The sequence below is a fragment of the Corticium candelabrum genome, chromosome 9, assembly GCF_963422355.1.
Source record: "Corticium candelabrum chromosome 9, ooCorCand1.1, whole genome shotgun sequence".
Lineage (NCBI taxonomy): Eukaryota > Metazoa > Porifera > Homoscleromorpha > Homosclerophorida > Plakinidae > Corticium > Corticium candelabrum.
Window position 1 is genome coordinate 1,629,099 of NC_085093.1, and position 23,837 is coordinate 1,652,935.

Here is a 23,837-nt window from a genome sequence, read left to right on the forward strand (position 1 = left end):
TTTATTCAGGGAAAAACAGACATAAACCAGGACGATATTTTTTATTACGAACGCGCAGGCGATAAGAAATTTCAGAGTTTTTTTAGCTCAGTAATCTAGAACATCGATATCTAGAATGCCTTTTAATTAATATATCAAAACTGTGACAAGTCTAGCACCAAATGTTACCAAGTGTACACTAATTCCATGTATAGTAAGCAAGTGTATAACAATATCATAGAACCGTTCTACTTGCACTTTTTACAGTCAATGTGTCTAATGATTATTGTCACTAAACTGTGTCAGTGTGACGAGGAATGTCAATGGCAATTCCAAATTGCCGAGATAGAATGGCAAGTTGTTCTTCGTAGTGGGCATTCTTTTCAACTGCTTGTTTGCAGTGAAACTTGAGATCTTCAATTTCTTCAAAGAAAGCTGGATCAAACGGCTTGAGCTCTTCTCGCAACTATACAGTACATAAGCATCTCTATGTACAACTCAAGTGTTTGAAGATGATCTCCTCCTCACCTGTTGGTTTTCATCTCTTAGTCTGTCTCGTTCAGCTTGTAATTCACTCAACTGTTCATTTTCAGTCATTGTCAACTGCAAACAAGGTTATAGTTCAGGAAGTTTTTTAGAAATAATTTTTTGCCATTAACTGGAGATTTGTTCCGCTGTTTGAGTTGAGCCATTTCGGTTATCAAATTTAAACGTTCCTCCTCATAGCTTGCCACTTGCTGTCTGAAGTATGAAAGAGCACAAAACAAGGGGTTCACCGGCAATGTTATGAGAGGATTTACCTTGCAGCCGCTAGCTGTTGAGAAAGTTGTGTAAGTGAAACACCCCCCTCTGAGAAACGTTGCAATAGAGATACCTGAGCATCAGTTTATCTTGTCAATGTTATTTCCAATACACATGATATCATAACGCCCTACTTCTTTATTGCTAGAGTGTACAGTTTTACCAATCATTGGTGCAATGCTGCCCAATTGCTCTGTAGGTTCTTTGTCATGGTTCCTTCCTCATGTATTTGATACATGTACTAGAGTTAATTCTATCAGTGGAGTGTAAACATGTACATGTACTTTGAGCATAGCTGTGTTGACTCCATGTCTAATTTTCCATTCTGTCCAAAATTTACATTATTGTATAAAATAGCCTAGAATGAAAGCTAAAAATGGAGCTTGGCCGGAGTCATCCAGATGCTGACTATGGCACAGCTCTGGGACTGGACACCAAGGCCCACAAGTACCTGTCTGCTGCATGATGTTACTGCCAAGCCAGCGGTCATGTCCATCCCAGTCAATGACCAGGTACTCATTTATACTCCTGAGTCAATTGTGTGTAAGTTTCTTGCTTAAGGAAATTATGCCATAGCTCGCCATCCACTGCGAGTTGAACCTACAACCCTGCAAGGTCCCGGATGTTTCATTCTCCAAATGCACTCTAACCAATTGAGCTACAGCACCACACAATCACACACACACACACACACACACACACACACACACACACACACACACACACACACACACACACACACACACACACACTTCTTGCATGCATGCATGCATGCTACATATCTAAAAACGAGTTTTCCCACATCCAACCTACCTGTTCTTCTAGCTCTGCTTGCTTTTTCACCCATTCCTTCTCTCGTTCTGCAGCAGTGCGAACGTGTCTTTTCACCTCTTGTAACATTCCATTCTTAATTAAATGATTAATTGAAAAACCTCGGTAACAGTGAAAACAAGAAAATATCAACTAACTCTACCTTTCTCTCTAATTCTGCTTGCAGCATTCGCAGCTTTTCTGCTATCTTGAAATGTGGTTCTTGATCAGTTAAAGACTTTTCCTTGTGCAGCTGAACAACAATCAAATAGACTTAATCAGAATACCTGTTAGTTGTTCATAACATTCAGTAGGCACTGTCCATAAGATAAAATGTTATAAGAATGCAGCCTGTTCAAAGCAAATAAGTAATGGTAATCAAATACATACTGCACATACTGCATTCCTGCATAGCAGTTCTACATCAGTGTTCTCCCCAGAAATCCTAGAAGGCAGAGCGGAATACTCCATGAAGTGGGCGTTACCCAATGCCACGCCCAATGGCAGTTAAATACCAACTTGCACACGAACACCACCTGTGAAAGCATGGTTAGTTAAGGGCTGCATGCGTGGGTGTAAAGTGTTAGCGTTCTGCACAATTAGATGCCACCCGCTTTCTTAGTTAATTAATTTAATAAGCTTACTTGAGATCCTCAAGTCTTGGCATCTGGATGAACTACTTTACCTAAAAGCTTAATTGCTTAGAATAAGGCAGAGCGGCCCGCTCTGCCAAAATATCCTGGGGAGAGCACTGTACATGTATGTAGTTCTGAGTTACTACATGTTGCCGACACATCCACAGAAGTTGGAAACTACTTGAATAAGTTGGTCTTTGTGCACAAGCATTGGCATGGCAACGACCATTCGCCAACGCTCAATACAGACACCACATAGTAATTTAACGTTTACTAATTGAGTATGGCCTTTACTATTGTCAACAACATGATGGTTAATCAAGCATGGATTAATACATTATACTAATCACACTACAGCATAGCACTTGAGACTTTGTATAGCATTCTCTGCTACTAACCTCATCCAGCTGTTTCTTCAACTGTCTAGTAGTCACCTCTAACTTCGCTTTGTTTATATCAAGTTTCTCAGCTCTCTCAATTTCCTTGCACACATGTATAGCATTACACATGCTTGCAGTACAGTATACAATATTGTATACTACGACTATTCAATATCTGCAACCTTACTACTCACTTGTTTCAGCTCTTGCCTCAACCGATCATTTTCTGCAATCAGTTTTGATGAATTAAAAAGACGAGTACTGCCACCATCCTTGGTGCTGCTAGTCTTCAGCACTCGTAGTTCTTCCTACAATTCAGAGAATAGATGCGACGCCTGATGGAAAACCTGAATAATTTGACTCACTTTAAGTTTTTTGTTTTCTGATGCAAGTGAGCTTTGACTGTACTTGCTTGATGGACGAGACCTTCGCAAGCTCTCATTTTCACTCTGCTGCTTCTCAACAACTCGCTTCAAAGCAGCCACGACATTCTCAAGCTCACTGATGCGATTTCTTCCACTGGTGGACTGAACAATGTAACTCAATAAAACAGTATACATGCATGTGGAAACAGCATACAAGCACATGTACACACACACACACACACACACACACACACACACACACACACACACACACACACACACACACACACACACAGACAGACAGACAGACAGACAGACGGACAGACAGACAGACAGACAGACAGACAGACAGACAGACAGACAGACAGACAGACAGACTTCATATCTTATAAACAATTGCTTACCTGGTGACTAGAGCTGGTCTCAGCAGCTAAATGACTGAAATACTGCTCCAGATCAGCTACACGACTCTACAGAAACATGATGATAAACCTGATAACTGAGTTGTTGTACAATCTTGAAGATACTTCACCTGCAGTCGAGGAACCGTGGCATGTGCATTTTCTAGTTCTAGCTGCAGCTGGATGTTGTCCTACAAAACAAAATAAATGATGTTAGTGTGCTAAACAGGCCCATCACTATAAACCACTGAACCTTCTCCAGCACCAAAACTTTGTCTTCTAGTTCTTGCTGGTGTTTGTGTAATGCATTAAACTGAATACTAGTTGACTATATGCAACACAACACTCTAATGTCAACCTTATTATTTCATTCACATCACTCACTTCACCGTCACCTGACATCTCCTTAAGCTGAGATTCAAGAGCATGAACAGTGTTGATCAGCTGTTGGTTAGTAGTTTGCAAATACTAGACAAGACACTTTACAACGATACACACTAACCAGAATAAAGTGCTGCAAACCTCTGTCTCAACCTGCGGTCCCATTTTCAATTGGTGTTGCAAGGAAGCAACTTGTTCTGTCAAATGGAAGATCTCAGTTTTCAGCTGCTGTGTTTTCCACGAATGTTGCTCTGTTGCTTCTGTACTATGAGTTGTTTGAGTCTGTGACAAAGAACGATCTCGTTCCAAACTAAAACGTAAAGTATCATCCAATACATAAACATACAAGCCCAAGTAAAGTCCATACCGTGTTATGGTGTCCTTCAAAGCAGTTACCTGTTTGGCTAACGATTCACACTCTCTCGTTTTGTCTGAAACTTTGGTCTTCAAAGATTCTACTCTTTTTTGCCATTTCTTGTTCTCATCCCATCGAATTACCTCCTCCTGACTTTTTGATGGCCCACTACGAGAAGCCATTACACATGATGATTTTTCCATGCTCTCTTTGTGTTCCTTCAACAGCTGGTCTTGTTTGTCAAGTTTTGACTTAAGGAGCTTGATTTGATTCCTTAATTTTTCAGTCTCAGAAGATGAATGTTTGCCTGCAGACATCTAAAATAAAGTACTAACTAGTTGTAAGTAATAAATTGATGACACAATCTCAAACAGGCCAAAATAATTGTGTTGTATCTCTGCAGATTATATGCAAGCACAGATGCAAGAAACATTTGTTAAGCATAAAGTGTACCATGTATCTTTACAATTTCCAATCTCACTGTCCCCTCCAGTAGGACACTGTTTATATTTGTCTTCACACTGGGTACTTATAATCCTCAAGTCCTTACAGAAAATGCATTTAACCAGCTCTTCTGATGTTGAGCTGATGACCAATGTGACAATCTTGGAAATCACTAGTATTGTAGGATATTTGTAGCTCCATTCTCTTTGCAAGTTTAGTAGCTTGGACTGCAACATCCAAATTAACAAAACCTGTGGGTACTGTACTATCACTGTACTCAATCACAACAATAGGCATTACCAGTCAAAGTGACTGACGGCCACTTCACTTCACAGAAAACAAAAAAAAAGATAATAAATACATCAAGACAATTTGTTTTACAATATGACATGCCTGAACACAATATCACTAAAGACTTAAGACATTGATGAAAAGTTGACAAATTCTATAAGCACAAGCATAGTCTGTTTACCATTTGAGTGTCTTCTTTCATCAAGCTATGTTCTCTTGCATGTAGTTGGTTGCTGAACTGCTGAAGTCTGCTTACTTCACGGGTCAATTTCTCTATTGTGTTATCTTTTCGTTTGATTTGCTGCAATTGCAAGTAATTAAGTAATATAATTCAAATTCCCAGTATTGTCTGTATCATCATTCACCTCAAGCAAACTTTCAACTCGACAGCTGAGTGAAGATTCAGAGTCCTTCCCCTGTTTTAATTCTGTTCGAAGTTTATCAAGTCTTGTCTGCAGCTCTTGTATTCGTTGCTAAACATTAACTCATACTTAAAATACAAACGCAATATAATTGCTTCTATTACTTACTTGTAGTTCACTTGTTTGAGTATCAATCACCTGTTGAATGTTAATGCTTTCCAGAACTTCATTAGCTCTTGTCTACATGTGTAAAATAAATGCAGTTGTATAACTATTAAACTCTGTACCTTTGTTAAATGTAAACCTCAGCACTGTGTTGGGCAGTTGCCACAAGATCAGCCCTTAGCTGCAAGAGTGCCTGACTCAAAGACTAAACAACAGTCAAATGCATATTTCCTTGTAACCTCACACAATAAGTAAAATATTCTTAAGCTAATAATTGGAAAAGCAAGGCAAACAAGCAAGCAGACAGACAGACAGACACAGACAGACAGACAGACAGACACTAAAATTTTTGAGATGTAGTCAAAAACTTTGGTAGCACAGTGTTCATTCACAGAACATGCTCTAAAATTCTGTATGACAAACGGCATTTCTGACCTATAATAGACTCTTTTCATCAAGTTTCTACTGTTATTACAATCATCAATAATTGTTATCTATTATTCTTATATTTATTATTTATACAATTCACAAGACCAATAAAGGACCCTTTCTGTTAATTATATCAATCAATCATCAACACCTTGTTTTGCTTTTCCTTTAAGGCCAGTTGGTTCCTTAGCTGTTCCACTAGAGTTCGTAAAGTTCTAGAAGGTGCTTGTGTTGCTGCTTCTTGTGCAGCTGACAGCTCTCCTTTCAGAATTGACAGCTATGCGCAAATATCAGTTAATCAATAAACACAGTATCCCATCGCATTGTGTCACCTCGTCACTGTGTTCCTTTAGTCTCTTTTCCAGTTGTTCTTTCTCATCAACAAGGCGCTTTATCTGGGTACTCAGTGATTCTTCTAAAGAGGCCTTCTCACCTTGCACTGCAGTCAATAGTTGGTCCATTTCACTTTTCACAGATGACGTCTCTTGTTTAGATTTTCTCAGCTTTTCAGACAAAGCTGAGTTGACATTATCTTGTTCAGCAAGCAGCTCTTCCAGCTCAGACAAGCGAGCCAGCTATAAAAAAGCAATACAAAAATATCAGACAATTATGATACGTAATACAGTGCAAGTGTATTGTGTAACAGAATACTTGATTATTGTAAAGAACTTCAAACTACCAAGTTTAACATCTGCAAACAACTGGAAGACAACCTGACAGATGCATTAATAAACAAGAAACTTAAACAACGCATAGAGTTGTATTTGAATGCAAAATATTTTCATTAGGTTTCTTACAAGAGTTTAGCAGCCATAAAGACTGCATCAAAATATTTAATAAAATATCATACAGTTATATAAAACTTCTCAAAACTTACCGTAAACACAGAAAATTTAAGAAATTGTGTTTTCCACTAGTGATCTAACCTTGTCTAATTTCTTAACTAATGTTACATAAGTTTCATGTTTCCACTTGCACTAACCCTTATTTCATTCTAACCCGAAACAGCTCTTGCTAACTAGTCAGTAGTTAGGTAAACTATGTTTAACGTTAAGCATCATGTGTTACATTACACGCTAACCATATACACAAATGTGTCTCCTGCTCCCTTTCATGTTGTTTTACTTCTGATTAGTGTTAGACACTGCAAAGATAGTCTTCTCTACCAAAACTGATTAGCGTTACACCTTGAAACATGCTGAAATATCTCAGTTTCTTTCTTCTTGAAAATTTAAGCTTGAAATGCTTTAAGTGAATTAGTTTAGCTTCATAATAGTTAAAACACAGTGCAAAAAAACCAATGTAATTTAACCAACATTTACTATTCCATAAAATCAAGTATATAACAAGTGCTTCACAAACAGTGCAACAGGCAACGCAAGGCGCATACTTGTTTGTCTGTCGGTAGAACTGGCTGAGGAATACAAGCTGCATCCTGAAAAATATGCCATTAACAAATTGTCACATCATTCCATACACAATTATATACTACTCTTTACCAGAGCTGCCTGTTTCAGCTTTCCAAAATTGTCTTCAGAATTCATATGAATCTTCTGGTGAAGTTGAAAGACCTCTGATTCATGAATGTCTGCCTGACGTTTTGCATCTTGCCTCGTTTGTTCCAAAATAGATTGATACTTTGCTAAAGCAGTTTCTTTCTGATTGACCAAGGACTGAAGATCAGATATGGTGTCTTGAGCAGCTGTCAAGGCCTTCTTCATTGACTTATCCTCTGCTGTTTCTACAAGAGAAGTTGGTGGCTGTCCTGATACTCTAAGTCGCAATTCAGTAATAATCTTATCTTTCTGTAACAAAACGCCTGTGCCCTCATTTATCTGTTCTTGTAATTCTTGTGACTTTTGTTTCAACTCGTCCATTTCCTGTTTGTTCTTTACCTTCAGCTTGGCATACTCTTTCAGCTTACTAACAGCATGTTCCAATTGATTAGCTAATGGTAGTGTAGGATCAGGCAGTGAATTAGATGCTCGCTCCACCTCAATAGCTGCATTTGCCATGTCTTCTTGCTGCTGGTTAAGCTTTTCTACCATCTTTTCTAGTGCACTTTCTCGTTCTTCCCACTGTAGATCCCTCTCTTCCTGGTCCCTTAATGCACATGACAAGCGCTCCTGCAGATCACTAATAGTTTCTTCTCGCTTTACCAACATGTCCTCAACTTGTTTTATCCTCTCTTGTTGCCTGTCTACAGCTCTCTTCAGCTGCAAATTGTCTAATCTCATTTCACTCATTTTATCATGCCATTCAACTACTCGTGCTGATCCCTGCCCTGATTTCAGTGCATCAACCAACTCATTCAAATCTTGCTCTTTTACTTTGATCTCTGCTAGTCTGTCATCAGCTGCCATTTTCTCCTTCTGTGCCGCCTTTCTTTCCTTCTCAGCCATTACTCTACTCTCTTCCAATTTTCTGACAGTGTTGGCAAACCTCTCCTGCTCTGCTATTGGCAATGCTCCACTAAATCTCTTCCTAAGCTCTTGTATTGTGTTCAGGAGCCGATTTACTCTATTTCGTGCCATTAGCTTGCTTCTATAGATTTCTTCATCTTTCTCAACACATTGTTGATCCAATCGGAGTAGTGCAGCCTCTAGTTTTAATACTCTAGTTTGTGCAGCCTCTAATTTCCTTACAGCCGTACTTTCACTCACCTGAAGTTGAACAATATGTCTATGAAGCTTTCCAATGACAGCTTTCTCATCACTCTGACTCTGACCATCTCTCAGTTGGTTTCTCAAACTGAAAAGTTCCTTTTCTTGAGATTGCTGCAATGCCTCTAAAGCTCTATTCTGATGTGCTGCCACCTCACTTACTTCTTTTAATTCATTTATTTCCAGTTTCTGTGTAAGAAGTGTTTCTCTTGCGTTTTTAAGTGATTCTACAACTGATTCATGTTGAGCTTGAGTGACAGCATGAGATAGTTCTTCTCTCAGCATTTGTTCACTTCTTTGGCAATGCAAATTAACACGTGCCAGCTCACTAAATTTGTCTTCCAGCTGTCCATTTCTTTGTTCTAACTGATTAATGTGTTGCTTCAGCAATTCCAGTTGTTTGACAGCGTGTTCAGCTTTCTGTTGTTCATTCAATTCCTTCATCTCTAAAATAGCCAGTTGTTGAGCATATGAAGCCTCATCCTCTGTTCTATCTGACTTGCTGTCGGTATTGGCAGTGACACGCTGCAAGGCTTGCTCAGCAGTTCTTGCTCGTTCTTTTTCTCCTTGAAGCTCACTCTTCAATTGCTGACTCTCGTTGCGTGTTTGATCAATTTCCACTCTCATCTTCTCCATTTCTCTGTCTCTTTCAACCAACAAACTTTCTTTCTGCAGCAAGTCTCTGTATTTCTCCATCAGTTCAACATATTGTCTATTTGTCAGTTCTACTTCATGTCGAGGAACACTGTCCCTGAGAGTAGTCTGTAAGACAGACAGTTGGAACTGAGCTTTTTCTTTGTACCTCTGCAAAAACCCTAGACGTTCAGTGATTGATGTTTCTAAAGTTATCATGTCTGCTTTAAGCTTCTTGTTCTCAATTCTCAATGACTCCTCATTTTCTTGCGTTGCAGCAAGATGTCGAGTTAGTGCTTTCTTATTCAACTTCAGTATAGTAAGCTTTCGAGTTGCTTCTCTGAGTCTTTTGCTTTGATCATCTGGTGTAGATGACAACGAGTCTGCTAACCTCTGCAATTCACTTAGTTTAATGCTGTCTTGTTGGCGCAGTTCTTCAAGCTTTGTCTTCTCAGTTTGCAATTTCTTTACGTTTTCAGTAGCTTCCTCCACTTTCTCACAATACTGTTGATAAAGAATGCCTTGTTGATGTACTACAACACTAAATTTTCTCTTCATTGCTTCTAGTTCGTTTTCCATTAGACATGACAGCTCTTCTTTCATTGACAGAGAGTGCAACACAGCTATCAACTGTTCATTTAAACTCCCTACCAATTCAGTGTGAGTGCTGGGTACCTGAGAAGGTAAAGACAGTGGTTGCAAAACAGCGGCTGCTGAACCTGCTGCCCTTAATACTTTGTTCTCTCTTGTAACTGTGTCCAGTTCTACTTGTAGTCTTTGATTTTCTTTAATGGCTTGCGATGTTTCCTCTCGACAAGACACCAATTGACTCCTTAGTTCTTCATTTCTTCCCGACATATGTTCTACTTGGGCAGTCCACTGTACTTTCATCCCACTACTGGATGGATCTGTTAATAGATTGAACATTGAAAGCAGAGAATCAAGAGATGGACATTCGATAATCTGAGGCAAATTGCCACTACTTGATTGTTTATTAGTCACCTTAATCATTTCACTGAGCTCCTGGAATGCAACAAACATATTTTTGTTTTTCTCTCGTGCATCCACAAGTTGCAAATTCAAGGTGGCCATCTTGTTGTGAATAGCTTCGATCTGCTTTTCTCCATCTGCAACTTTCATTCTCATTTCACTCATTTCACTTTCCAGCCGTCTCTTCTCCATCCTCCATTCACTTTCTCCCCACTCCTTCGAACCAGAGACTGCTGCCAACTCTTCTACTGTCACAAGGTCCTCAGTATTTAGACCCAATTGGACGGCTCGTTCTCCTCGATGCATAGCTTGTTTGATGAGCTGGCTTTTCATTTTCTGTCGTTCTTCTTCCAGCCTTTCGATTTCTTTCTTTAACACTCGATTAACTGCCTTCTGTTGCTCCACCTCCACATTGCGTCTGTATCGATACTGAGACAAATCAACTGACTGATCAAGCTCAATTCCAAATTTTTGTCGCAATGCATCATTCTCATCATGAAGTTCATTCAACTGACTTTCTAATTCATTCACTTGGCTTGTCAGAGTGTTGATATTGCTGTCTCTTACAGCAGCTCTTGTCCTCCATTCCTTGATCTCTTGCACTGCATTAGACAAACCATAATGATTTTGTTCGTATTCACTCATTCTATTAGACAACTCGGCCAATTCTCTATCTTTATCGCTCACATTTCTTTCTGCATTGTCTCTACGTTCCTTCTCATCATTACAAGCCAGTTTTGCTTCATTTAGCTCCTTCTCCAATTGTTGCAACTCACTCTGTAACTGTTTCACTCTACCATCTTCATTGCTTCTGTTCCTTTCAATCCTGATGTCGTCACTAAGCCGATTAATATCATTAGATGCCAACTGCAGCTGCCCTTCCAATGTCTCCACTTGGTTGTCTTTCTCTCTGAGAGCTCTTGTTAACTGAACAACAGAGGCTCTGTCCTGATCTAGTCGAGCTGCAGATTCAATCTGTTGATACTCAGCAAGCTGATGCTGACACCTTTCCAATTCTTCATCTTTAGCAGCTAATACAGCCTAACCAAGAATGACAAAATGAGCTGTACGCATGTGTGTGTGTGTGTGTGTGTGTGTGTGTGTGTGTGTGTGTGTGTGTGTGTGCGTGTGTGTGTGTGTGTGTGTGTGTGTGTGTGTGTGTGTGTGTGATTTCACAGATCTTGGATCCACAATTGAAGCTTCAGAAAATCAGACTTGAACATAGATTGAAAATTACGAAAGCATCCAAGACATTCGGAGCTTTACATAAAGCTGTGTTCGAGGATAAAAATCTGACTACATTGACAAAACGCAAAGTATATGATGCTTGTGTGCTCTCTACACTATTATATGGCTCTGAATCGTGGACCCTTTTGAAGAAACATCTTCAGAAATTGAACTCTTTTCATAATAGATGTCTTCGGTTGTGTCTTGGAATCTCTATCACAACACAGCGGGAAAATCATATCTCAAATAAAACAATAAGACAAAGATGGGGAGATCCTGACACTATAATCATCAAACTTATACGACGACCTATGCAATGGTCAGGGCATTTGGATCAAATGAACAACCATCGAATTCCCAAGATGTGCTTATTTGGATGGTTATCACAAAAACGTCCACAAGGTGGCCCTAAGAAATGCTGGAAAGACATAATTAGGTAAGACCTAAATGATCTGAACATTCCAGAAAGCTGTTGGTATGACTTAGCAAATAAATCAAGATATGCCTGGAAAGACCATTACCATGCCTGGAGTCTAGTCAAGTGTCATCTGGCAATGTTGATTTACAAACTGTTGTCTGTCCTGAATGTCTCAGAGGTTTCAGACACATTAATGACTTGAAGAGACACAAATGCATTGCTGAAAGAGAAAAACCTATACATGAGCAAAAAGGAGCCATTGAATGCCAGACCTGTAAGAAGTACTTTCGAAGCAAAGGAGGCTATGCCATCCACAAATGCATCGATATGCATGGGAAAACTTTTTTGTGACTTCGTCTTTGTCCCCACTGAAGGAGTAGTGTGTCTGTTTAGACGGAAGCAATACAGGAAAAGGAAAGAAGGTGTGTGTGTGTGTGTGTGTGTGTGTGTGTGTGTGTGTGTGTGTGTGTGTGTGTGTGTGTGTGTGTGTGTGTGTGTAAACCTTGACAAATACACCTAAATGGCATAATTACCTGCCACTCCTGAGCTTTCTGTTCCACGACAGCCAACACTTGCTCATCGCTGACAGTTTGCAGTTCTTGCTGTTCTGTGACATCTTTAAGTTTCGCTTCAAGTGACTGTTTCTCTTTCAACAAATGAACATTTTCCTCTTCACTTTCAGAAACAACAGCCTACATATCATGCATTAAAATTACACAAGAGAAACAATGTGAAAAAGTGAGATATAAATATTTAATTCATGATGAACTCAGTGAATATTGGCTTTGAACTTCATGTATCTGAGAAGCAATGGCAGCAACAATTGCAGCCAAGAAATGCCAACTAAAATTAGTACATCACATTCATAAATATTAAAACTGTTCAAATATAAAATTATCGATGTTAATCTCTCTTTGTAAGATCACTTCATCATAACTGCTCTGGAAAGACCATAACTTCAGCAAATGTTAATCAAACTCATTCTCTTTCATTGCATCTACTGAGGAAAGATCTTGAATAAAGGGGTGTAGACAACTCAGTTTGTGTGAGTGAATTTATAGAAAGCTCGTAATTCCAATTTCTATTTTACCTTCATTCTTTCCAGTTGGTCTGTCGTCTCATTTATATCATTAGTTGCCAAAGATAGCTTCTGTTGCAAATCGATTGTCTGCTGTTGCAAGTCTGAGTTTGCTGCTTCCAACTCCTAAAATACACAAAGCACGTCATCATACAAGCAGCACTCCATCATAAGTCTCACATCCAACATATCTCTGTACTGCTTGAGTCTTAAATCTTTGTCTCTTGTGTGTGCACCTTCGCTATCTCTTTGTTGTAAGAGACTCTCTCTCTATTCAGTAAAGAATTTCAAACTGCTAATCATCACATAAATTGAAATCAAATTATCCTATCACCTGACTCTGTAGCTGCCGTTGATAATCACTGACATCAGTATGAAACTGTTTATTCTACACAACAGTAAAAGTTGGTTACTGCATTATCAACCTTCACACCATCTACTCCAACGTTACACATGACAACACATTACAATTGTAAACAACTGATTATACAACTCAATTTTGAACACACCATACATCCCTTGTGCATTTCTGCATCCTTAAGTTTGGCTATCCATATGTGCCTTAATGTCCTGCTAGGACTGACTCCAGCAGTTATAGCACAACCATGCAACATATCACATTTGTTACAAATTCAGCCTAAAACATAATCATGCAAGAAGAACACAGAATCATATGATTGACCCTGTACGAAACCATTTACAACTGCATGTTACCATGAAAAAGCAGAGATGACAAGAAGAAAAACAAAAGAAGCAACAAGGTATTGTAAAGGCAAACTTGTGCGATTAAGATGCAATAAATTGTTTCCCATTTAATTAAATAGACTGCTTTGCCAATTTTAAAAACTTCATTGTAATGTGACTCTAACTTCACTCTTCTCTCTAACTGCAGCTTCCTATCAAGCTTATCAGACAACAAGAAAACAAAATCCTTTGAGTGTGGAAGGTTCATTGAAGGCTGTAAATAATGTTCAGAATGGCTAAAAGTGACTTTATGACGTAATTAATTCAAAAGGCAAACTGAATACCACATATAGCAATTATGAATATACAAGAATCAAGGACCTATAGCACTAAAGATGTGCAATGATATGCAAACACTCTTAGCGTTCGCATTGAAATCCTGTTTTCCATCCTGCCCAACACATGTGACATTGTCTGCATATAATTACCATTAGACTCTACAGACCTGCGATTACTGTCTAGTCCTAACCAACTCCGTCACACAAACAAGGCTTCTGTTACAACCTAATTTGAGATCAAACATCTATGAAATCATGTACAACCTTGAAATATAGTAAATAGATTTAAACTTCGTGCACAACAGTTTGCTGAATCTACAAGCCAAATGCTTTGCTTACATCCACTAATTCATAAAATGCAATCATACAATATACATAACACAGACAGATTCCAATGACCTCGTTCTCCAAGTACTTAATTCGTTCTTGTAGCCTATGCATTTCTTCACTCATCTAAGATCACCAAGTTTACTTTCACATAATTTTGTCTCCTAGTTTGAAATATGCAAACCCTTTCATTGTCTCTCTTTGTTCTGTTGCTGTTTGACTCAACTTCTCTCAACTCACGTTCCATCGTCTAGAAACATCATAGTTCTTACTTGGCACACTGATGGGAATCATACAAATACACAAGACCTCATATCGGCGTCTCCAAATCTCTGTCTCTTCTTGGGCAATTTGAACATCACGCCTGATACTACCTGAGGCCTGGACCACAACAGTTTGAACAGATCAACAGACAGTCGATTCTTAATCAAAATAATTATAATTCATTAGAGATATTTGTTGTCTACTCTTGGCAGTCAGCACTAAAAAGTTTAAGCATGTTGTAATACTAATTAATCTGTATATGTCACGATAACTGATAACTGAATGACTACCCTCCATCACAATTCAGCCTGTGTGCCATGCAGTTTGTCTTACAAAGAAAGAGAAGTGACCTTTTCTCGTAGTAGTTGTTCTTGCCGCTTCACTGTCTCTTTCAGTCTTGCTACTTCGTCGTTCTGCCTCTTGTCTCCTTTCACTGCTCCTCCTTCCCTCTCCATTCTCTCCAGCTCCTCGTAAGCAGTAGTTACTTCGCTATCCTTCACCTACCACAACACTTTCGCTTCATCATTGAAAATAAACAAAAACAGCTTTCTCGTTACTAACCCTCAGAACTGCTTGGGTGACATCAAACAACCGTCTCATTGACTCTGAGTCTACAGCTGTATCAGCATCGAGACGAAGCTGCAGACGACGCATGCAAGAGAGTCAATAGAAGAGAGTCAATAGAAGAGAGTCAATAGAAAAGAGTCAAGACAAGAGAGACAAAACAAGAAAATCAATACAAAAATTGATTAATTAAGCCATCAACAGCAGCTGAAAATGTGATAACTTACCTTATCAAGTAGATGAAATATTTCATGTGCTTGTAAAGCATCACGCTGCAGAATTCCCAAGTCAACGGATAGAATTCGACGTAAAGTCTCCGACGCCATCTACCTAGCATACGGGATAGATACGCGCTTTCTCAATTCACGTTGTCCCGTATAACCTTAACGTGCGGTACAAACGTAAAACATGCAGGCAACACTCAAGTTTCAATTCTTTTTCTTAGTTATTCCCTCAGCAATTTTAATATACATGTATATCAACCAATGGGGATACTGTATGTGTTTTAGTGTATTAACTAGAAAGCGAGTGACTTCTATGAACCTGCTTGTTAGCATGTTACTGGCCCCTAAGTCTGGCAATTGACACTGTCGGAAATTAAACTCACTGAATTTCTTGCTGCAAACAGACTTGTCTCTATGTACAGACATTGCAGTGAAGCTGTCAACAGAGATTCCGAAAATGTCCTGTACAAACTGACAGCCCAAATAGAGACATCGTCTCCATTCTTAGGCTTAACTACAAGTGTAGATGCCACAATTTTAATAAAGCTTCAGGGTAAATCTTTATCTTCCAGATAACGATACTCAAACGTAAATCCCTCCTTCCTGCGCTGCTGCCATTTCTCGTAGTCGAAGTAGATGTACGTACCCTACACAACAAATAATCAAGACTTTAGGTACTGAAATACTTCAGAGCATACTGATTATGTCAGTTGCATTGTATCATCAATTCATGCGCACCTTTGCTCTCATTTACGTCCAATCACAATATGCAGAACTAACCTGTTCATATTCATCTGTAATTGTCTTCGGGTCTTCATATCTTTGAAACCACATCATATATTTTGTGTGGAATCTCCAAGACTGTTTTTTCAGTGCTTTCGCTGCTAAGTATTGAGCGCGTGTACCCTATCAAAAACAAGACACTTAGTGATTCCTAAAGACACACATAATAATGAGTCACTACTTCTTGATAGTAAAAAATGAAGAACAGTGTTTCGGGTGACAATCTCTGAAAAGTTTCAAAAGAATGGAAATGAGATGGCGGATGTTGATGGTGATACACAGGTGTAGGGTACACATTCCTTGATGAATACGTTCTATAACAATAAAGACACACAGTAAGCTATTGCACAAACAATGGCTATAGAGTACTACTCTTTTAGTACAAACATTATAAAATTACTTATTATGATTGCAAAAAAATCTGTATAAATCACACAACAAGCAGTCACTTGCCTCATTCACAGCAAGATGATTGTAATTCAAGCTTTAAAACCAAGAATATATTTTGTAACAGCAAACGTTTGCTCCTGTAATTGGAAGCTTTACAGCTCATGAATGCAACTTTGCTATACTACAGTGCAAACCAAATGTAGCACTTGCTGTACAAACCACATCACATTCCATTCTACATAATAACGCTGCTAAGACAGCAGAATCATACACAAACACACATTCATACATAAAATATAGAGCAGTCTTCTTAAAACCGAAAAAATGAGCAAGTAATTCAAAGGTAGAGAACAAAAACTCTTATGAAGTTAGTGTTTGTGTACCATATAATTACCACAACTTTTGGTATACAAACACATCTAAACTCCAGCATTGTTATTGTCTCACCTCACTCTCTCTGAGTCTGCTGGTTGTGGTATGTGCATAAATGCAGCATCCAACATTATCTGCTGATGTTTTCTGTCCTTTGTAAGTTGAACACGTCCGAGCGGAGCGACACCCAAAATAGGCTCTAACGGCTGCACTAATGTTGACTGTTGACTATGCATGGATGTTGTAAGTACATTACTACTGGCACTACTCAACAAACCTATCAAACACCACACATACTAGTGCATTGCACAACAACAAAACCAAACTAGAATTTAGAGCATTACTCACTTCTTTCCGTTGGAGATGGAATTAATGAGTTCGAAGTTCCCTGATCATCCAATCCGGCTGCTGCAACAACTTCTGCTGCCATAGATTTTAGGGTTGTGAGTGGTCTTGATATTAGATTAGGAGACTACAACAAAGACAATTGTGACACTCTAATTATATGCATATCTATAATACATATATTAAGAACAACAAAGAATAATGTTGTAAACAAAACAAACACAGCAAGACTGACATCAAAAATAGTTGACAAATACTAAACACTTACACTTGACATGTAAACATTGCTTACTTGTCTGACTACTGCTTGGTACGCTCCTTGTACCCCACGTTCTTCCAAAACTCCACTCATAAGCTGCTCATTTGCAGAAGTTACTGGCAATACAACTCCAGATGACACATTGGAATAGTTTGATAAGAGAGGGCTTTGTGATCGACTTGTTTGAGCCGTTGTTCTCATAAAATTTTCAAGTCTCGTTGACACGTCGAACTGACTGACAGCAGTTGCAAGCGACTGGTTAGACGCTGTTGATAAAACACTCGTTGTAATGGCCACAGGAACATAACTAGGCTGACTGATCAAATCTACTGTTGTTGAGTCTTGTGACAACGTTGCACTGGACACTGTAGAGTCAGTACTTACAGCAGCAGACACCTCTGGTGACAAACGACTTGCCAAACTTTCAGACATCACACTGTTTGAAACAGGTGATGATGATGATGTCCTCTCATGCTCTGTAGTATTCACTGAAGTAGATGATACATTTGGCTTATCTCTCACTCTTTGTTGCATTGCCGTCATCGCTTGAGAGCTGCTAGCTGCAGCTGAGTATGATGTCAACGACTGGGTGACAGTAACAGGTTTCACATCTAGCGGAGGTGACATTGGTGACTGAGCAGCAACACCACTAAACGTTTGCCGAGTGTTGGAATTGCCTAACACTGGTGTCGTTGGCAGTGTCATTGCTGGCTGTTTGGAAGCCGTTACAATTGTTGGAGCTAATGAGGAAAACAGTAAGCAAGTTGGTTAAGTCAAAATAAGTGTAACTGACCCTTTGCTGGTTGGTTGTTCATTGCTTGTTTGTTTACTGTACGCATTGGCTGTACTACAGGAGGTGGTGTTTGAGGTACTGCACTAACACTGTTTGCTCTTTTCTTTGGAGACGTGTGAAGATCGTTCACCACACCATCAACTTTCAGAGGCTTCTTACGATCTTCTTCATGCTACATAACAAACAGCAATCCATCAATAATCAATCATAAAGCAACTTGTGAAAGCCAACTGCAATACAATTACCATCAGTAAACATACTCATGCAATATTAAATGACTTCATTTGTACTGATACTGACTGATCAGAGCATTAGACAACTGTCAGTTAGTTAGAACCACAGCCACATGCACACTACCCTGATCCACAACAAACCATGCAACAGATATGTTCAACTTATCATGCTTCAGTGTAAAGTAACTAATATTGTGAACAGTTGTTAAGCTGATGCAGCTACCCTAACTTCATAATTCTTTTGTGGCAGCTTGGTCTAGCTGACTTTGCAGCATTATGCAATGTGAACTATATCATATCAATGCGGATCAAGTACTAGTAAATACATGTATCTGTCCAATGTAGTAATGTGATACAAATTAAGTAAGATTACTATTCTTACACAGGCATAAGAAAGGATTATAAGATTGAAGCTCAATTTTTACAAAGATGTGCTGTATTCAGCGTATATTAGATTTGACAAAACAGTTGCAGATAGGTATGAATATGTTGACTAGTATAGGTTAGGAGGTTGTGTTTGTTTGTCTCTGGTGAGAATTACATCCAGGGTTCTAGCTAGAACCGTTTTTATCGTAAAATTGACTGTTGAGATGTTTTGACGGTTGAATGCGGGTCCAACCGTCATTTTGTACACACCGTGTTGACAAGAAAAACACACAATGCATGACAGATGATCACAAACAATGTAGGCTTTATACCTGATTCTTGTAAGTTCGTTTAAGATTGAGGTCATTTAAATCATAAACAAAAATGTTTATACGCTGTCAATCAAAAAGTATTGGAGAGCAAACCAAAATCTCCACAAACAATAGTGTGGCCTGTGACAGTTGGACTGCAAGCATATCATGGTACATGATGAATAAAAACTACATAAAAAATTAATTTTATTAACAATATTAATAATAATAACAAAAACAACAGTGATAATAACTGACTACTCTACTGAATACTCTCACTAACTAACAGTCGTGACAGTAAAAGGTAAACAAGATATGTACCTTGACAGGTGGTCCCTTAGTTGTTGGCGAGAGAGAAAATGAGTTGACTGGTGATCCTGCACCTTTATTTAGACTAGCCTCCCAGTCGTCTTCCATATTATTGGCATGAGCAGGAGATGCTAAAATTGGCTGACCAACTAAAATGCAACAAGAAAACGTCAGTGACAAACGCAATATCAATTCTGTTAATCACGAAATGCATAAATCATTGAACTGTGACGATCACATCAAATTACTAATTTCTTACTTATCGTGTCATCCAAGTCAAGCTCATCATAAACGAATTCGTTTTCTATGAAGTCCGGTTCTTGATTCTCATCAATGTAGTATGACACTTCGTCTTGCAGCTCTTTAACTTGATCAGTTTCAAGAGAACAGTTGTCCAACATTCGCATTACAGTCTAAGAAAACAATAATTGTACTGTACACACACAATTCGTACTAAAACACTAAACATATGCATACACACAGTACAGTGTACATGTAAACTTCCAAGTCTGGCCACAACTTTATTTCTGTGACTGTCATGATAGCATTGCCTACTCAGTACTAAAATAGTTTCAGGATTCGATTTTGCTACAAAATGTCTGTGAGTTGCATGTTGTATCTCCATAATCATCCTTAGAGGTCAGTCAGTCCTTGTCACTTCCATATAACATAAGCATCAGGTAGTTTGACATCTCATTCTCAAAATCAACCAAACATTTCTAACACTCAGTCTGTCGTTCAGAAAAGCTCAGGGTGGTCAATAATTATTGTTTTGGCAAATGGCTTACAAAGCCATTATATCTTTTTGATTTGTCACCAGCAATAGTCTCTTTTGTATAAACCAGGCCAATTGAACACTCATGGAGCACTCACATGTAACAATGGTTGAGTAACTGCTACCCATTACTAATCTTCTACAGTTAACTTATAGTATGCATTTTAAGTATTATACACAAATGTTATTAATAAAGTACTACTACAATGCACTTGATCAGCACAACATTACTGGAAACAACACACGGTAATCACAGATATACGTTTCTACTCAAATCATGAAATGTGTGGTTTATGTAAATGCACAGTGATGCCATCAAATATACTCCATAAACGTATGAAATGCCTGAATACCACAAAACATTTTCTCTGCATTCAGTACCTCTAGCTTCGATACATGATGTCTGTGTTTCTCCACCCAAGCTTGCAACTCCACCGACCTTTCCTGTCTCTACAGTGAGTGACAAATTACCAAATGAGCATCTCAATATAATACCTATACTTCTAAAACAAACTTCTCTATCTAATCTCTTCTTCTTTGTCCCAGCAACAAGAGATTCAATCTCTGACTCAAACTGATCAACCTACCAAACAGATGATGACATAATTAGGCAGGAGTTGCCTATCCTCACTAACTACCTATCAAATAATGAAAGACTTGTTGTCACAAAAACATACTGCATTTCTGAAATTAACAACCAAAATATGCATAGAAATTTCAGCACATGATGTCATCTCACTACCTTAGACTTAACAGTACCAACTACAGTAAGCACATCAATAGTGCTCACATGAGATTTAATTTAACTCTTAAAATCCTGTCCTTTCTACCACCAACATGACCTTAAATGAATCTGCCTAAAGTGTTAAGCTCAAATCTAAAACAAGCTCTAGCTCCACCACATTAGAGCAGCACTCTTCTAAAAAAGCTCAGGAGCTGTCTGTAACGTCATTAGTTTTTCAAAATGCAAGTTTACAAAGTAGGGAAGACTTACAATTACCAACACCCCTTAGTCTTTACACGTAGTCTACACTTGAACTTGAAAGTTAAAGTCCACTGCATGTAACCATTACAACACTCCCTCCCATGTGTACCATATCATGTTCTGGATGCACAAAGCCACACTGATGCCCTCCAAGCTAACAATTACATTGCACACTCAAAACAGTGTTATCAATATTATTTTACTCTGAAAAGAGAAGACCCCACCACCCACACACATAAATTGACAAACTGAAATACTAATAGATGTTTACAAAAAGCAGTCACTTGTTAAATATCTAAAGTACTTACTTGTCTGTTTAGAGCATCAATAGAATCCTGTTCACAGAATAGCATAACATTATTGTGATTTCCAATGACAAAATTAGAATCAATTTACTGTTAGCCATGCCCTCGTCTCCTCCTTTTCTTTTTGAGCAGGATCGATTTTAGCAGCAAGGCCTAACCCTATATGTGAACAAAGGCGAGTGATCTCCCAGTAGTGTTATAATTATCATTTAGTTACAGACAGACAGACAGACAAACACACATTACAGAGCAAAACGTATCATAGATAAAAGTTCAAATATATGTGATTGACAGACAGACAGACAGACAGACATGGATCGAGAACTCACTATTTAGCTGTGGTGCCTTTACTGATATTCACTGTATGGTAATAATGATGTTGAAAATAAATGAAAGACAGACAGACAGACAGACAGACAGACAGACAGACAGACAGACAGAAAGACAGAAGAGGTAAAGACGGAAAGCCAAATGCATCAACCTTCAAGACATACTGGAGATCTGTGTTTTCTGTGTGTCTACAACGATCAAATGCTAGAGTGATTGACGGAAAAATAAAGAAGATTGTTTCAAGAGACAGCCACATAAACATAAAGAGTTGTAGGTAGAACTAAGCCCTATTGGCTTGGGTAGTAGTTAGTTGCTTTGCTTACATGGGGTATATTAGGACGCGTTTCCACTAGTGCCTAAACCGGTTTACAAAGTGGTTTAAGCTAAACTGGTTTAAGAATTGACCTGTTTTTACCTGCACTAAACCAGTTATATGTTAAACCTAATCCGCTTTCTTAAACCTACTTCGAAGTAGGTTTAGCAAACTGGTTTAGGTTTAACTGTCATGTGACAGTAGCGTGCTTGTTTAGATGGCTTCTGACAATGCTGTTTTGATGATATTGACTATTTTGTCGGGATAGGATTGCCCTAGAAGATGTAAGGGTCGTTAGCTAGGGAAAGAAATCAGCAGCTACGGAGAGAGAGAAGATGGTGTCCTTGGTCATCCTCATGCAAATTCCTACTAGCAGATGCTGAATCAGTAACAACCAAAAGTTGCCCTGACTCGGTGACAGACCAGCCCAATACTTCAATTGAATGCATTCCTAGACGGTTTGCTTAGCACATCACGGATGTGCAAGTTCCTAGTGGAAACAGTCACTTTCTTGAACTGGTTTAGTTTTAAACGCATTTAAGCTAAACTAGTTTAAGGTGCAGCTAGTGGAAACACGGCCTTAGTTCAATGCTTGAAATATATGTATTGACAGACAGACAGACAGACAAACAGACAGACAGACAGACAGTCATAAACATTTAGAGACTGGGACCACAGGTCCCTTCTGTCTAGTCATGTGTATGTGCATTTGCTGCATATCTAGTGTGCATCATATACATTTTGCCAGTTTTCATGTATGTACAGGCGTAATGAATACGTAGATTAGTTATTGTTTTGGTGCTATAATCCATTTATGAAAAATAGATGTATTGACAGACAGACAGACAGACAGACAGACAGACAGACAGATCAGCCTTTTATAGGTATAAAGATTATTGCATTATTGTTACGTTATTTATATTTGTATTTGAATTATCACATAAATTGTTATTTAAATATTATCACATTATTACCTACTTATAATTATATATGATACCACTACTACAGTACTAATACTAATAATGACAATAACACAGTAACAGTAAATTAAATAAGAAATAAGCCAGACCTTCTTTTGAATACGCTTTTGTCTTAGTTTCTCTCTCCACAACTTTGAACCTCTCCATTTGCTGCAACAGTCATCATAATCACACAGTCTATGTTTATAAATTCTTTTGGTGTCTACCGTCTCTATGAGCTTTCTATTCTCGACAAGAGGTCGCTTGTCTTTGATATCATTGCTAGTCATCCATGTCTTGATTTGATCTCGTAAACGCTGTAGAAGATACCTTCGTATCATTATCACAACGATCACTTTGACAGAACCCTTACCTGCAATTTCTTAATCTCTTTCTTGAGGTCTGCTTCGTACTTTTCTTTTTGGTTTGCATTCGCCGCATTGTGAACCTTCACATATTATTCTTCCAAACGACCATAAACTTAAAATAACTAGAGATAAACCTTCTGCCAGATGTCATCAAACTGCTCTACGCCTTCACCGACTTTCTTGAGACAGCGATCAATTTCTCCTGAAAACATAAAGTCGTCCCATTAAGGGGTCCCGGTTCATCTAACATTCGTTATATTTAGTTCCTGCCTTGAAGTTTCCGTTTGTCAGCCATGGCGTTGCACAAAGTTGTTTGCACTTTACTAGAACTCGGAGACTTGACTACTGGCCAAACATGGCCGCCATCGAATTCGTTGTTATGCGCATGCGTGGATTTTAAAATGTGTATGGCGCTCTTAGTCGAATTGTTTTG

General features: G+C 38.5%; 2 protein-coding genes across 2 annotated transcripts; both read right to left on the reverse strand.

Annotated features, from left to right (window-relative positions):
- Nucleotides 1-67: 67 nt before the first annotated feature.
- Nucleotides 68-15,296, reverse strand: LOC134184057 (centrosomal protein of 290 kDa-like). Its single transcript, XM_062651660.1, has 34 exons — nucleotides 15,212-15,296; nucleotides 14,982-15,059; nucleotides 14,771-14,920; nucleotides 14,466-14,537; nucleotides 14,341-14,406; nucleotides 14,229-14,282; nucleotides 13,142-13,195; nucleotides 12,988-13,077; nucleotides 12,820-12,933; nucleotides 12,263-12,421; nucleotides 11,468-11,524; nucleotides 7,298-11,125; nucleotides 7,189-7,233; nucleotides 6,131-6,373; nucleotides 5,950-6,075; nucleotides 5,509-5,574; nucleotides 5,373-5,444; nucleotides 5,208-5,315; nucleotides 5,024-5,143; nucleotides 4,120-4,424; nucleotides 3,894-4,062; nucleotides 3,756-3,839; nucleotides 3,625-3,699; nucleotides 3,503-3,562; nucleotides 3,375-3,440; nucleotides 2,971-3,132; nucleotides 2,800-2,913; nucleotides 2,624-2,707; nucleotides 1,754-1,843; nucleotides 1,594-1,686; nucleotides 780-853; nucleotides 639-720; nucleotides 508-582; nucleotides 68-445 (listed from the first exon to the last, which is right to left on the reverse strand). Exons 2-34 carry the CDS (start codon nucleotides 15,018-15,020, stop codon nucleotides 272-274), a joined length of 7,170 nt encoding a protein of 2,389 aa, XP_062507644.1. The 5' UTR covers nucleotides 15,021-15,059; nucleotides 15,212-15,296; the 3' UTR covers nucleotides 68-271.
- A 144-nt stretch (nucleotides 15,297-15,440) lies between these two features.
- Nucleotides 15,441-23,775, reverse strand: LOC134185110 (CCR4-NOT transcription complex subunit 3-like). The gene is made up of 18 exons (XM_062652909.1): nucleotides 23,675-23,775; nucleotides 23,539-23,606; nucleotides 23,410-23,484; nucleotides 23,264-23,353; nucleotides 23,147-23,207; nucleotides 21,526-21,593; nucleotides 21,438-21,464; nucleotides 20,659-20,727; nucleotides 20,526-20,594; nucleotides 19,629-19,782; nucleotides 19,382-19,518; nucleotides 18,151-18,322; nucleotides 17,391-18,097; nucleotides 17,102-17,225; nucleotides 16,829-17,030; nucleotides 16,173-16,305; nucleotides 15,989-16,114; nucleotides 15,441-15,855 (listed from the first exon to the last, which is right to left on the reverse strand). The coding sequence occupies exons 1-18, from the start codon at nucleotides 23,697-23,699 to the stop codon at nucleotides 15,757-15,759; spliced, it is 2,406 nt and encodes an 801-aa protein (XP_062508893.1). The 5' UTR covers nucleotides 23,700-23,775; the 3' UTR covers nucleotides 15,441-15,756.
- Nucleotides 23,776-23,837: the final 62 nt, after the last annotated feature.